Here is a 15,846-nt window from a genome sequence, read left to right as displayed (position 1 = left end):
AACATATAAAGTAAATTTAGCACATTTTTTATTATGATTTGTACATTTGTATATCGTATCATAACAAATAACATCAGACTTTTGCATACAACCATCTTTTCTAAGTGACAATGTGTTTTGTATAAGTTATTAAAGCAAAATCTACATCCTACATTTATAAGAATTTTGAACTAATATTTTTCGTTAATTTATCTGTTTCTACGATATCGACAAACTTTTTTGAGCCCTTCTGCTGAACAGAAAGAGTTACGCTTGCTCCACTTTCATGCCACTTTGCTTTTAACAATACACAGCATCCTTTACCTGTCAACAAATTTTCGTTAGAGAAAATTATGCGATATTTAAGTTAGAAGAGAAAGAAAGAAAAAAGTAGGTACCAAGTTCCCCCCGTTCATGAGCTGCTGCTAATTGGTTAACAACACGTCTTTCCACTTCATACTTGATGGAACGAGCACCGTAATGGACATCATACCCATCCGTTAATACCGACAAAACTTCTCTGTCCCATTTTAATTCGATCATGTGTCTTTCTTTTGCACGTGTAGCCCATGCTTTCAATTCTCTGGCGACTAATTCTATCAATTCTGCCCGAGAAAATGGTAAAAAATATACAATTTCATTTATTCTTCCCAAAAACTCATCTCTTCGAAAATGTTCTTTCAGTATTGGACGTACCTGCAAGATGATTTTATTATATCATTTTCTACATGCTCTAAAATATCTCTTATTTTCATTTTACATACCACTTGATCCTTAAAATTACGAGATATCTCAATACGTTCTGGTTCTTGATCTTCGTCGACAGTATTGACTAATCTATGGTTTAATAGTCTTTCAGCTTCTGCTCTTAGTTGCATTGCATGTTCTGCAATTTCTTCGCTTCCTAAATTCGATGTCATTATAAAAATAGCATTTTTACACTCGATTGTTTTTCCTTTACCGTCAGTTAATCTACCCTTAAAAATAAATATCACATTATTAAGGAATCCCGTATAACATAAACAAATGACTTAAACGATAAATAGCTACTTCATCGAAAAGCTGTAGCAAAACAGTTAAAACATCAGGATGAGCTTTGTCAACCTCATCAAATAATACAACAGCGGAAGGACATTTTTTCAAAAGTTTTGTCAGTTGTCCACCATCGTCGTGTCCCACGTATCTAAAGACAAGTTTAACAGTTTATTGCCATTATTATATTCAATTTTAAATGCGATGTACCAATTTAAAACATATAAAAATAGACTAAACTAAAATAAAAATAATAAAAATAAAAGAAAAATTATACCCTGGTGGTGCTCCAATTAATTTTGCAACTTCATGTTTCCCTTGATATTCAGACATATCCAATCGAATAAAACTATCTGGTTTATTCCTGTGAATATAAGCAGCTAATTGCTTGGCTAATTCTGTTTTGCCAATGCCTGACGAACCCAAGAAGAGAAATACTAGTGGATGCTCTTCATCTATCCAACCATTTTCTTTCCTTCTGATAGCTAATTAAGTAATATAATAATTTGCAAACGTATCTTTTGATAAATTATTTTTTGATAAAAATATATGGCAAAATTACAACTTACTAGAAGCAACAATGGAAATAGGTCCCTCCTGTCCCACAATATTTTGCTTCAAACGTTGTTCCAACGGAAATCTACGACGTTCCTCTGCTTCCTAAGCAGAAAATTTTTGTTTATATATAATATGTGAACTATTTGGTTTTTACATAATTTTATACATGAAACATTTGTGTAAAGAAAAATAGTTTTAGTACATATATATATATATACACACACCCACCTTTTCTTTTGCTATTTCATCATATTTAATAGCATGTTTGACGAGCATCTCTTTGATTTCTCCTTCCTTAGCATATTCAACCGCTCGATGTCCCGCTTCATTTTCTATAGTTGGATTCGCTCCTCCATCTAATAATGCTTTCACACAACTTTTCGAATCGGCTAACACAGCATAGTGTAATGCTGTAAATCCTTGGAAAGTAGCTCGATTATTTAATCGATCAGAAAATTCCTCTTCCCTCTTTGTAAGAACTAAAATATCCAAATTAAAATCAATCACTAAGTGTCATCAATGTATTTTTTATCGAATGATTCACATTTAATATTCTTTAATATCTATAAGAGATTATGCCCCTTGCGTTTGTTACATCTTTTTAATATCAATGACAATATTTATATATAAAAAAAAAATTAATACCATCCAAAGAATGTAAGCCCTTTTCCATGGCAGTTCTATATACATTAACAAAGTTATCTCCTGCATTTACATCAGCGCCATTGTCCAACAGAATTTTTATAATTTCTTCTCTTTGATTTATAGCAGCAGTTTGCAGTGCTGTCCAACCCAATGGATGTCTGGTATTTACATCAATACCATCTGCTATAGACTAAAACATGCAGTGTGTTGTCACATATATATATTTCTTTTTTATATTATATTAAAGGTTGTGGTAAAATTACAATTGTGAATTACTTTCCTTAGCCCAGATAGCAGAGTGCGTCAAATGACGTTATAATGCCGTCAAAGTGACGTCTCTAACGACAACAATCCGTCACTTTCACACTGCACTATTACGCCACTTGACGCCACTCTGCTATCTGGGAGAAGACTAGGACTATGTCAGATAGAGTCTGAATATATTATTGAAAAACTTACCCTTTTTAATTCTGATATATTACCATACTGAACAGCACGAAACAATCTCTTCTCTGCAAAGAACATTAAGAATTATCTTTATTCATGTGTAATCATTATATATATATATGCTCATAATCACAGTGTGTACATACCTTTAAAATGTGAAGTGTCACAAAAAGCCACTACAAGCCCAAGACTGCCCAAGAGCACTCCAAGATGCTTATAACGTCTTCTACCACATTTATCGCCATTGTCACTGTACTTATCTTTCGTAGTTGCCAAAATTGCAGGGAAATTAAAAACAATTCTATCCAATAATCCACACGATGGATAGAGTCGAGATATCAGTAGCGTGGAACGCTGAGCATAACCTCTTTGACAGTTCCAGCATGTAGTGTCATTCGAGCGATCAAAACCGCCTTTAAAACGCATTCGATACAACAGTGCCTTCGGCGTTCCAGTATTTTTTATCAGGGGGCATAATTTTGAAATACACAGTCGTGACATGTCGGTCCGTTGATTTTCCACGGAATTTACAATCACGCGTCGATCGTCCGAGACGAACGAGACTGCTCGAAATCATCGAGACGCGCTTTGAAATTGAAAAGCTGATGACTTATGACGCCAATTAAGCCGCCACAGGCCCCTGGCCAAACGCCTCATCAAGCATCAAGCGTCAACAATCGTGGTACCCTGGGTACCTTTTCTTTCTCTTTTGTATTACTGCGAATTGATTTCTATTTTTACAGGCAGTCGTTTACTATTACTGCAGCACAAAGTCAAACATTTTTTAATTTTAATTTAATTGTTATTTATTTTTAATTCGCATCAATGTAATTAACCGAGCCGATCAATAATTTTGTCATGACGATCATGAATTTATATATCTATAAGCGAAATATTGTTGATCGTTCTATTGAGAATATTGCGTGATTCGAGATACAAGAGACTATAACAAAAGACACAGAGCAGAGATGATTAAATGTCGCATAATTTCTATGAATTCTCAATTTTTTATGTTATATAATAAGTATATGTATGACGAAATTGACGAAAAACATGTCGTCAAATATTTTGGTATTTTCCTTTTTTTTGTCTCACGAGATCACGCAGAGCTAGCTCTTTCGTCTGATATATATATATAGTCTTGGACAATTAAAAGTTTATCACTTTTTATTAAACAGAGGTTTCTTTTGCTTTACGATAATCCTCTTAAAAAAAAGATGTAATTATTAATACGCGTAAATTAGAATAGGTATAGCTATACTGAAAATGCGATTTTCAAAAACGCTTGTTTGACGCTCGAACATTTTTATCGGGCCGGGCCATATTGCGCGATCTCGAGAATCCTTGAGAATCCTTCGAAAGTTACGAAATTATCCGCTCCTTGCGTCAAATTCGAGTAATCGTATTTGGTATCGCGAGTCGCGAGTCGCGCGAGCGAACAATCGCGTGACTCGACAAATTTTGTATTTCTGTCTAACCAGACTATATAGTTATAATCTAGTCGCTGACTGCCCGTTATCAGTTATCTGGTTATCCGCTGCTGCGGCGAACGTATAGGCATTATAATAGGCGGTCAACTGCCAACAAGTACGCGAAAAAGCACGGCTTTTTCGACTTTTTCGAGAATTTTCGAGGAGGAAACGTAGCATCCTGACGGCCTGACGGTCGGTAAAGTCGACCAATCTCGATCGCGGGTTTTCACGTTTCCAGAATATTCCATAGCTTCCATAGCGGGTGGTGCGCCAATCGGCGCGTGCCACAGCGCTGCCATGATTGGTCAGTTTTAAAGCGGAACTAGCAGAAGGCAGTGCGGCGCGTGCGTCAGCGTAGCGTGTTGTGCGCGCGTGTGCGGTGCGAGGTGTGACGACTGTGACGGTGTTCGGGTCGGTCAGTTTGGTGTTGGTGTGTGCCGTGTGTGGTGCTGTGGTCCGTGGTGTGAGTACTGAGCTAACCGAGCAACATTTCCTTCGGAGCATCGTGCGCGAGCGTATCTGTTCGATCTTGTTGGCCGTTATCGTGCCGAATCGCGACTGTGGGAGAGTCCGAGTCCTTCAGTCGTGGTAATTCTCTTAATTGGAGAATCGCATCGAGTCGATACCGGTGGCTCGACTCCTGAATCCCTGATTCTCGAATCTCGGCGCAAGCGAGGAGCTGAGATCAGTGAGATCTGAGGACGCGCGAGCACCCGACGAGAATCAAGCGAGTGCCAGAGCCGGAGCCTTCTCGTGTCAGTCCGGTCAGTCGTGTCACCGAGGCCGGAGGCCGGAGGCGAGGAAGTGTCGATTGTCGATTCGCTGCCGAAACTGCCCAACAGCCATGGCTGCGATGTCCGTGATCGGGATCGACTTTGGAAACGAGAGCTGTTACGTGGCTGTGGCCCGCGCGGGTGGCATCGAGACTATAGCCAACGACTACAGTCTTCGCAGTACTCCGTAAGTACTCGCCGTCGCGCGATCCTCCTTTTAATCGCGACTCGCGTTCGCCGTTCGCCGTTCGCCGAGGATACCGGTACCGGGTACCGCCACCGCGCCGCGTGCCGGTCGCGCGTGGCCTTCGCTTGTCGCTTCGCTCGTCGCTTGTCGCTTCGCCAGTCGCCTTGCTTGCAATCAATGCAATCTCATGCGCTGCGACATGACACTTTTCAGATTTACAATTACTTTAGATTATCGCTTTACTTGTAGTTTAAAATCTATATCTCGAGACCGCTATCGAGTTTCGATTGTCTCCAAAAGACATTACGACGCGGACGCTCGAATAAATTGGCAATAACTTCTTTTACACGTCGGGCAACTTTTAGTCCAACTTTAAAACTTTTATTTTCTAATTTCGTGTACGACGAGATACCGATAAAATATTCCAATTCCAATAGATAATATGGAACAGGCAAATGGAAACTCGTAGGTGATAATTTCGCGCTCGCGCGCGCGCCCGCGCGGATTATCGTACTTTCGAGAACGTCGATCGCGTTACCATTTACAGGCATCTTGTTACCAAAACCAGGCTGTCACCCTCGCGCTCATGTGTTTTCGGAGTATCCCAAAAAATCCGCCTCTCCACTCGCGCGAAGGGTTTCCTTGCTTTCTTATTGTCAGTGCGCTTATATTTATCCTCCGTAGCCGCTGACGGCCGTCGGCCGACGACGCCGCGCCGGTTCTTTCTTTAGCGATTAATCTCATCTTTTTACTTATTATTATACTAACGTTTATTATTATTGTAGATTGTAGCGCTTATACGCGCTTCTCTTGTTCATTTATATAAATTTATACATCACTTATGCATCACAAGTCACAAGTTGCATTGCTTGTACGTACATATATTGTTTATGTTGATAAGAATAAAAAATTAATCTTCAATACTTGATTTTATATTTGTCAAATGTCAAATGTCAAATTTAATATATCAAATTCGTTTATTTTGTTTGTATTATTTATAGTTTATACGTATAGAGTTACACATGATTGATGGTTGTAAATGAAAAATATGCAAAAACGAAGTTATACTTTTTAATGTTTCTCTTCAATGGTTTTTATCTGTCTAAAGTCTAAACCTCTAAACTCTAAATCTAAACGTAGGTTGGGCCAAGGAAAGAGATTTTTTTAAAAGCACGTATATGTACTATATATATAGGAACATGTACATAAATATGTATATAATTTTTTGCTTACATTATGCACTTACATTGTAATATCAAATAATCACGCGAATCAAATGATATGTAACTCTATTCTGTAAGGCGTTTAAATGTCATTAAAGTAACAAGAAATTCTTGCGCTGTGTGTTTCTAGGTCATGCGTGGCATTTAGTGGAAAAAACCGAATACTCGGAGTAGCAGCTAAGAACCAAATGGTGACCAATTTGAAGAACACTATCCATGGTTTTAAAAGATTATTAGGTAGGAAATTCAATGATCCACAAGTTCAATACGAGTTGCGGTTTCTTCCATATAAAATAACTCCGCAAGCTGATGGAAGCATCAATATACACGTAAGTGTCGACGTCAAGTGTATTATAGAAAAGAATGGTTTTTCTGATTTTCTTTTTTACTTCAACGCTGCTTCTAAGATCAACCAAGATTATATCTTTAAAATAAATAAAAAAATTAACCATCCTTCCTACAAAATAGTCATAAATAGAGCTTTGATTCTCGTTCTTTTATAATATGCGATACGTCCATATACAAGAAGGGAAAAAAAGAAGAACATAAACATTTTTGTGCAACAGAAATTTGTTTGAGTAATGTTTTCAATTGCTGCAACTTCTTTTGCGAGTAATTCAATGAGTAATGACTAAGAATCGAAAGTAATTTAGGCATTTTGCTAGGACTCTCTCATTTCTGAAAAGAGACTCGTATCTTATTTATATCTTTTATTATAAGGATACTACGATGATTCATTGCAGATAATGTTGTTTATATATTTCGTGAAAATACACCCTATCAAAAATTATATTTTCATAATATTTCATGATTTGTCTACATTGCTAAAAATTATTTTAATATACTCATCTCTTTTTTTTTCTCCGTATTTCAGGTACAATATCTAGGAGAAGAACATGTCTTTTCACCGGAGCAAATTACCGCTATGCTCTTTACAAAATTGAAAGAGATTTCTGAAACAGCGCTACAAACTGCTGTTAATGATTGTGTCATATCAATTCCTTCATATTCTACTCAAGCTGAACGTCAAGCTCTGCTTGACGCTGCTAGAATTGCAGGCCTTAATGTTCTAAGATTATTTAACGAGACCACTGCTACTGCTCTTTGTTATGGTATTTATAAGCAAGATTTGCCAGCACCAGAGGCCCCTCCTAGAAACATTGTTTTTGTGGATTGCGGTAACGCCAGCTTGCAAGTGAGCGTTTGTGCCTTTCATAAAGGTAAACTTAAGGTCAGTATTGCAAAAAATCTGTTACAACAAGATTGAAATTGTTACCCTACGTTTCCAAAACGTTTAATTACATTACTTTTATTTTATTATATTAAAGATGTTGGCGAGTACTGCTGATAATCAATTGGGTGGAAGAGATATCGACGTTATTTTGACGGAACAATTCTGTAAGGAATTTAAAACGCGATACAACATTGACGTACATACCAATCCACGAGCGTACTTAAGATTATCAGCAGAAGCGGAGAAACTGAAAAAACAAATGTCGGCTAATTCAACCACTCTTCCTTTAAATATTGAATGTTTTATGGATGAGAAGGACGTACACGCCAAGATGAAGCGTAGCGACATGGAAGCACTATGCGCTCATCTGTTTGAACGTGTTGAGAAAACACTTAAGCGTTGTTTGTCGGATTCGAGTAAGTTTGCAATAGAAAATCTACTTTGTGAACGATCCGATCACCATTGCTTTCGTGCTATTGTTTGTCTTATTGTGTCCTGGGTCGGCTAAAATCTTCAAATTAAATTCGCTACAGTTGCGATTTTTACGAGAAGAGGCTGTACACGCCCATTACCTAGCTTTTTACTCTGGAGGATTAGACTTGTTCTCAAAACTTACTTATTGTTATTATTCGGAGAATTCTTTGTCCTTCAAGGAATGATACCGTTATCGCTTTATTAATTTATTTATTCTCCAATTATTGTGGAATTTAATTAATTTATGTTATCAAATGTTTTGCCCATACTTTGTTTCTATCACAGTGGAATATTTTTCCATTAAAAATTTTTAGTTTCTTATATACTGATTGTGAGTAGCAAGTCTAGTCGAATCCGGATATTTTGTTTGCTTGCGCTAACAATAGCTATCCAGCACTCTGAATAATGAGGATATATAATTTGCCAGAATTGAAGCTAGAGGAAATTCATGCGGTTGAGTTGGCGGGAGGATCAAGTCGCGTTCCTGCTATCAAACGTTTAGTAGAGGAAGTCTTTGGTCGACCGGTATCGACAACACTGAATCAAGACGAGGCAGTCGCTCGTGGTTGCGCGTTACAGTGTGCTATGCTCAGCCCTGCCGTGCGTGTCCGTGAATTTTCTGTTACGGATATACAACCATACCCTTTGAAATTGACGTGGGATGCTACTCAAGGCGAGGAAGGGTATGTAATATAATTATAATTCCCCTGTAAATATCCTGTTGTAACTGATGAAAATTAAATGTTTTTCCTAACTCTATTTTTCAGCGAAATGGAAGTATTTGGGCATAATCATCCTGTGCCGTTCTCAAAAATGTTGACGTTTTATCGTTCGAGTCCGTTCACGCTAACTGCTAGTTACAGTGTACCGCCTCCGTGTTATCCGCAAACATATATTGGTATGGATTTACTTTTGTTTTTCTCATTTAAAATAATTTTTTCTAAATATTGGGTTGGCCAATAAGTCCGTGCGGTTTTTTATAAGTAAAATTTATAAGAAAAAAACCGCACGGACTTATTGGCCAACCTAATATTATAAAGAAACATTCAAACGTTCGAATTTAGGATAGAGAGGCTATGTATTTTATTTACACTTCTCTTATATCTTAAATTATATTTTACGCAGGAACGTTCACGATAAAGAACGTAAAGCCTACTCCTGAAGGTGAATCAGCAAAAGTCAAGGTAAAGGTAAGAGTAAATTTAAACGGCATTTTAACCATTGCGTCGGCTTCGCTTATCGAAAAACGTGAGCCGACTCAACAAGAGAAGGAAGAAGAAGAGGCTCAACAGCAGCAGCAGCAGCAACAACCACAACAACAGAATAGTATGGATGTCGAATCACAAGCGACAGATAAAAAAGACAAATCTGATCAAGATGCACAGGCTAACGAACCACCAGCTCCAGAGGTTTGTAATTTGGTTGTAATATTCTAAAGCTTGTAAAAAAGGGGCCATGATAGCGTTGGAATAGAATATCGCGATTTTGATTTATTATAGTAATAAAAATATTACGTCACGGTATATCGAATATGTAAAGTTCGGAATCATATTCTATACTGATGTGCGATCTTGTGCATTGTCAGCGTTCAGGTGCATGACTATGTGAGTTTATTGTGGTTTAGGTGAGCATGGATAAGACACGACGGAACTCAGATGCTGATGATGGTGGAAAAGGTGCTGGGGGTTCTGCCCCTTCCTACTCCTCCAGGATTCTCTCTTGGTTCAGCTCGGTACGGGGCATACTATCTCTACTTGGACCCATACGCATACATTCATTTTGAGACATATGTGTGCGATAAATTCTAAGCTCTTGATCGTTGCATTGTTGTGAGTTACTGCGAGCATTCCTTCGTGTTTAGGGCCGATAGATTTAGATATTCTTTACCTTCTACCACGCTAGCATTATCGCTTATTTTGAAACGGAAATCGATCTGACGCAGTCCTCTCATGGTAACAATAAATGCACGATAATTGCAATCGTCTCATATAACGCAAGCGATATATATGCCATCAATTTGACAACATTAAACGCATCCACGCACATTTTATTTTTAGTAATTAATTTGATTCACATTCTTTATTTTCTTCATAAAGTAATTGTGAGAGAAATTATTTATTAAAACAGTATACTCTTGATATCTTTAATTTATAATGTAATTATTTTATATTTTAAAATTTAGAAATTTCCATCATTTACGTTCATGCACAGAAACTTTCATTATAGGATAAGAGTAGATAGAGATTGCTATAATTATCAAATGCATGATATTTGGCTTAAGCTCAAGTTTTAAACCCTGTGTCGATTTCTTCTGCAAACTCGGCTATTTAGCGGCATTATAAAGATCTAAAGAAAGATTGAGCTTGCTCGTTTATGTATCAAATATCATTAATATCAAGTAACATCGTAATATATAATAGCCGGTGACATTATGTAATCCTTTAGCAACCGTTTTTTGGTAATGCATATGGGTCCAAGAACAGCTGTGTTACAACCGTGCTGTCTGTCTTGCTCTGCTATTCTATACACTGGGTCGCAGAAGGAAAAGAGACAGTGATGTCTAATGAAAATGCATTATATCGAGCAGTATATAGCAGAATATTCCTAGAGTATAAAGGCAGGCAACACTGATCAGTTTTCAATTCGTATAGAGAGAGAAAAAAATAATTTAGTATGTTATAAATGTACAAATATGTAGATTATAATTATCTATTTACATATATATTCCATCTCTGTTACATGAGATGACATTATACGGATTCAAAACTACACACGAAAGTGTATACCCCATTATCCTTGTCTCATCTTTGTCATCACCTGAATTCCAGTTTAGTTCTTTTTATTATTGTACACATTTTATTTACTTGATTTAATATATTTACGTTAGGCACAAACATAAAAGTGTTTGTAAAATTATGTTAAACACAAAAAAGAAAACGTTTCAAGAAAGTTTATTTTATATGTATAATAAGGTAAGTAGATAATTTCATATAGATGAAATTTCTCCATTTATTAAACATTTGTATGCGTGGGACGCTTATTTGTTAAATTCTAAATAAATTTTGGAAATTGAGAAATATGATCGAATAATAAGCTTTCTTGAAAACGATTTTTTTTTTAATTATAGGTTCGTGCAAAATGCAGTGCTGAACAGAATATGTTGATAAATATTTAGTAAGTTTTTTCTGTTTTAGGGGGATGATAAAGGCGACGATAAAAGTAAAAAAAAGATTCCCATTCGTACAATCGATTTACCTATTGAAGCTAATGTTTGCGGACTATCTCCGCGAGATCTCGATGCCGCAGTAGAAAAAGAGGTATGTATCGTTCGATATAAATCTCACATCAGACGTTATGCAACTTGTATGAACGTTGTATTATTTTGTCTTCAATTATAGCAAAAGAATTTGTCGGTATAACATTGAATCATTACATAATTGCATGCATTTTGTTCGTGAACAGGGCAAAATGGTTGCTGAAGATAAACAGGAAAAAGAGCGAGTTGACGCGCGTAATGCCTTGGAAGAATATGTTTATGACCTGCGCGCTAAATTGTCCGAAGAGGATCAATTAGCTACATTCATCACAGAAACGGATAAAGAAGCGCTATGTCGTATATTAGATGATACCGAAAATTGGCTCTATGAAGAAGGAGAAGATTGTCAACGACAGATTTACTCGGAGCGATTGACGCGCTTGAAGGTATGTTATTTAATAGAATATTATCGATTATCTAATGATTTATGTGTCATATAAGTTTTCTTTATTTTCCAACAATTTTTACTTTTATAAATCATAATTTCTAAATGCGCCGTGTTTTCTTTTTATTAGTCTCAAGGGGAACCAATAAAGGAAAGGAGATCAGAATTTGAAGGGAGATCTTACGCATTAGAAGAATTAGGAGTGGCATTACAACTGGCTAAGAAAAGTTTGGATCAAATAAAAATGTCAAATGGAAAGGATGACAAATATTCTCATTTAACAGAGGAAGAAGTGAAAACAGTTGAGAAAACTGTGCAAGAGAAATGGACATGGTTGGAGGAGAAACGTATTCTACTTGCGAGTACACTTCGCACGCAACAACCACCAGTTACTGTAGCGCAGATTCGAGCTGAGAAACAAGTAAGCATTGAAAAAAATCAGCTGTGTGTGTGCGTATGTGTAATCGTATAAGCAATTTTCTTTTAACACACTTATTTTTTCATTGTTTATCTAGGCATTGGACAGTGTGGTACTACCTATTCTCAATAAGCCTAAACCTAAAGTAGAACCGCCCAAGGAGGAAAAACCAAAAGACAAGCCTACTGATGAACAGAAAAATAACCAAAATCAAAATGCCCAAGGTAACAATCACAGTCAATCCAATCAACAACAGCAGCAGCAGCAGCAAACAGAGGGAGAAAAAATGGATGTTGAGTAACGGTCACCGCAACTTATGCGTTTTTAATAATATTAAATCTACCATAATTGAAATAAGAAATATTTCATTTGGATAAATCGTGTTTATTATGTCTCGAAAGCGCCTGACATGTGGTTTGATTGCACATACTATTGTCGTTTATTCAGTTTCTTTTGTTTTTTTCTTTTTTCTCTGTAACATCTATCAATCTGGTGAATTAATCTATTTAATGGTATACATATATAAAATCATGAGCGTAAGTCTATCGCGCAAAACCGAAAGAAATAATATAAATTTGTGAAACTTGGAATATGCGAAAGAAATATTCTTTTAGTTAAAAGCAGCTTGTTATGGCATTCATGATATATATTGCAAATGAATTATAATCTGGATAAATTAGAGAAGCACGATCGCCTCGAACTATGGAAGCTTTTTTATATAGACTAAAGGTTTTTTTTCTTTTCAACTTTTTAGTAATCTTTTAAATGCACATAACTGAATTACACAGAATAGATGTTTAAAAAGGATTTCGAAAACTATTGCCAGTAGAAAGAATTAATATGTTGCGACTTTTAATGTATAAAGTGAGTGCTAAGTTAGATCTAATTGATAAAATTAAATTGTGAACTAGATAATGTCGCTGGCGATCTTATGTATTTAATAATACAATTGTTCATTCCAACATTTTCTCACAGCCGACAGCAAATACTGTCAAATTTTTTTGTTGCATTTAAGATACTTAAAAAAATTAATATTTCACTATTTGAAATTGTGCTAAATCTGTTTTAATTTTGGGAATAACATCTATAAAGATGTTACAAGAATTTATTGCAATTTCTTTTTCTTTTTCTTTCTTTTTTTTTTTTTAGTTTCAATTGGACTTGAGTCATTGTTTTTAGTGCAAAAGTCACTTTCTAGAGAATTGTAATTCAACTAGATATATCGTTGTACATAACTTGTAGGCATCTACACAATGACATAGTATATTTCTTTATCTCTCATGATATTTATATTTCTATATTACTTCGCGGCATATAGAAAATTCATTGTAGCGAAGATTTAGTTGTTCCTAGAATATGCAAGATAGGCGGTCCATATTTCATTTTTACGCCTAACTTTGTTCCCAGTTCCCACGTCGCTTTTAGCAACTAAGAGTCGCAAATTATTACATATGTATAGTATACTTACTATTAGGAAGATGTAAAAAATGTGAGTGTTAAAAATACTTGGCTTTTTTGAATCATAAAAGTTTTCACCACACACAATGCGTTTTTTGTTATTTTCTTATATATTTCACATGCGCAATCACGCATTTTGTTATATTTGTGATTCTCGCACATTTATAACACATGAATTATTACATTTATTTTTACGTTTATATGTCCAGCAATTATTTGATATCCGTCTTATATCCGGATATTATGAATTAGATATTTAATGAGTTCTACTCAATTTTTAATAACGCGTGTAAATAAATTGTCACATTTCCTCATTTATCTGATAAATACATATAAATTTATATTAAAAATTAATATAGTTTGAAATTGGGTTAGCTATTACGTTCCAAATAAAAGAATTACATAAATTTATTAGTAAGAAAATGGAAATGCCTAACAGCATTTTTGTTTAACCGGATGCTCTGGTAACGTTTTTGTCATATTGTGACTATTAAATTTGAATTAATCGACTCATATATTAATAACTATACACTTGTTTCATGTAATGGCTTAAATGGTTTTAAAATATTTCCTTTTTTTTTGTGAATTTAAATTTGAATAAATAAATATGTTGTACAATGGGCATAAATTTTGAAATCTTCACTATACAAAGGGAAATATGGGCACCTATCTTCTACTTCAAACAAACAAAAATCACTGAAACGCCTTGTGTTGTCATTGTCATTTGTTTTATAAAAAAAAAAGAAAAAATCGAGATAAAAGTAAGCTATGCTTTATCAAAAAATATTTTATGCATCACATGATTTCATTGTACATGGAACAATTGTTTATACATGGAAATATATAATATTTTAATATTTGTATGGACATTAAACAGTATATTTGAAGTGTGCAAATATGTAACGTTTGAAGGAATTGTGGAATGTAAGTTGCTTCGTAAGAATTCATTTCCATGTGGAATTATATAGCGCAGATAGGATTAATTGCTAATTTTGACAAATTGCAACTGGCTTTTAACCGATTGCTGAACTTGACTAAGGCAGGAATAAAGAAAAAATATATATAATATATCAAACGTTGTAACAACACATCAAAGTTTTACTTTACAATGACAATGTCACTTAATATTATCCGAAAAACAACTGTGTCGATTGTGATTATGTTGCAAGTGTATGGTCACCAAGGTGTACTTAATAATAAAGAACTAATCTCTCTTAATTGCTGATATCTTTGATCGATCGTCAAAGTATGCTCTATATATAAAAACTCCTAAGGCAATATGTAACACTACTACTGCAACGCCAGCCGAATACACGTTACTTGGCACATTGTTGAGACCTAATATACCTAAACATAAATTACAAAGACTTTATTAGTTATGCCATCGAAGAAAGCAGAATATTCCAATTGTAAGATAAAGAGTTCTACAAAAGAGATACGCGGAGGAATAAATTTCTTTTCAATAGTTGCGCCAGGAATTGTAAGTTTGTTACAGCATATTCGTAATTTTTTTCTCACGTATATATCTCACATATATATTTCGTACCATCAAAGAGAAAAATTTTGCTTGTGAAGAACGCTATCACAGGTAGCGCGAGTATTACCACACTGTGATAAAAGACTGTTTTGAACGCTTGCAGCTCTGTTACTTCCTAAAACAAGAAAGTAATATATTGAGCTGGTATACTTTCTTTGTCGGTAGATATAAATAATTTTATATACGCAGAAATACATATTATTTATACCAAACTTACCTTTTGGTCTGACATGATGGCGACTAACGTACGTAGATACGTAGGTAGGTGTATATAGATGAATATCAAGGTTGTGAAATTAGAAAAATTGATATCGACATAAATATCAAATTTATAGAGGCAATAAATTCTGCTGAAATATAGATAAATTTAATATCGATTCTCCGTATATATATCTCGTGTATCGTCCCACGTCCCACCTACTTTGACGTGACGTTGCGAACTTGTGACTGTTGTGCGAGACCGCGATCAACCGGAGCGGAGACCCGGAGCCCAGAGAGTAAAGAGTAACCACGAGAGCGAGGTTATAGGTTATATACGTTTCCAAATAGTACGGGACGTGTTCCACCAGGGACGTTGCGTGTGCCCCGTTTCGTCACGTGCCGAGTTTTCGTATCTGCAAATGATTGTGTGCGCCTGGCTGGAGGAGGCTGGATTAGCCTTTGCCTTTATTTATGGAATTATGATTGTGTAGTACGTACGTACGTATA

General features: G+C 35.5%; 3 protein-coding genes across 6 annotated transcripts; 1 reads left to right on the top strand and 2 right to left on the bottom strand.

The window, feature by feature from the left end:
• Nucleotides 1–11: 11 nt before the first annotated feature.
• Nucleotides 12–3,384, bottom strand: LOC139823066 (mitochondrial disaggregase). Its single transcript, XM_071795355.1, has 10 exons — nucleotides 2,808–3,384; nucleotides 2,674–2,726; nucleotides 2,215–2,404; nucleotides 1,798–2,048; nucleotides 1,581–1,671; nucleotides 1,289–1,496; nucleotides 1,030–1,162; nucleotides 744–956; nucleotides 378–675; nucleotides 12–303 (listed from the first exon to the last, which is right to left on the bottom strand). Exons 1-10 carry the CDS (start codon nucleotides 3,160–3,162, stop codon nucleotides 155–157), a joined length of 1,941 nt encoding a protein of 646 aa, XP_071651456.1. The 5' UTR covers nucleotides 3,163–3,384; the 3' UTR covers nucleotides 12–154.
• Nucleotides 3,385–3,611: 227 nt separating this feature from the next.
• Nucleotides 3,612–14,819, top strand: Hsc70cb (heat shock protein 70Cb). 2 transcript variants are annotated; one of them, XM_071795334.1, is made up of 12 exons: nucleotides 3,612–5,093; nucleotides 6,447–6,645; nucleotides 7,191–7,547; nucleotides 7,645–7,966; nucleotides 8,452–8,707; nucleotides 8,792–8,922; nucleotides 9,150–9,433; nucleotides 9,649–9,756; nucleotides 11,219–11,341; nucleotides 11,487–11,726; nucleotides 11,856–12,146; nucleotides 12,241–14,819. In XM_071795334.1, exons 1-12 carry the CDS (start codon nucleotides 4,978–4,980, stop codon nucleotides 12,442–12,444), a joined length of 2,631 nt encoding a protein of 876 aa, XP_071651435.1. In that variant the 5' UTR covers nucleotides 3,612–4,977; the 3' UTR covers nucleotides 12,445–14,819. The 2 variants fall into 2 exon arrangements, with proteins under 2 accessions (XP_071651435.1, XP_071651443.1); XM_071795342.1 differs by lacking the exon at nucleotides 9,649–9,756 and having other exon boundaries at nucleotides 3,843–5,093.
• Nucleotides 13,311–15,696, bottom strand: LOC139823151 (vacuolar ATPase assembly integral membrane protein VMA21 homolog). 3 transcript variants are annotated; one of them, XM_071795529.1, is made up of 4 exons: nucleotides 15,560–15,696; nucleotides 15,356–15,488; nucleotides 15,148–15,253; nucleotides 13,311–14,948 (listed from the first exon to the last, which is right to left on the bottom strand). In XM_071795529.1, exons 2-4 carry the CDS (start codon nucleotides 15,368–15,370, stop codon nucleotides 14,806–14,808), a joined length of 264 nt encoding a protein of 87 aa, XP_071651630.1. In that variant the 5' UTR covers nucleotides 15,371–15,488; nucleotides 15,560–15,696; the 3' UTR covers nucleotides 13,311–14,805. The 3 variants fall into 3 exon arrangements, with proteins under 3 accessions (XP_071651630.1, XP_071651620.1, XP_071651613.1); XM_071795519.1 differs by having other exon boundaries at nucleotides 15,356–15,485; XM_071795512.1 differs by having other exon boundaries at nucleotides 15,356–15,616.
• Between the last annotated feature and the right edge of the window lie 150 nt (nucleotides 15,697–15,846).

This window comes from Temnothorax longispinosus, chromosome 1 (genome assembly GCF_030848805.1).
Source record: "Temnothorax longispinosus isolate EJ_2023e chromosome 1, Tlon_JGU_v1, whole genome shotgun sequence".
NCBI classification, from domain to species: domain Eukaryota; kingdom Metazoa; phylum Arthropoda; class Insecta; order Hymenoptera; family Formicidae; genus Temnothorax; species Temnothorax longispinosus.
This window is presented reverse-complemented; position numbering and strand designations above follow the sequence as displayed.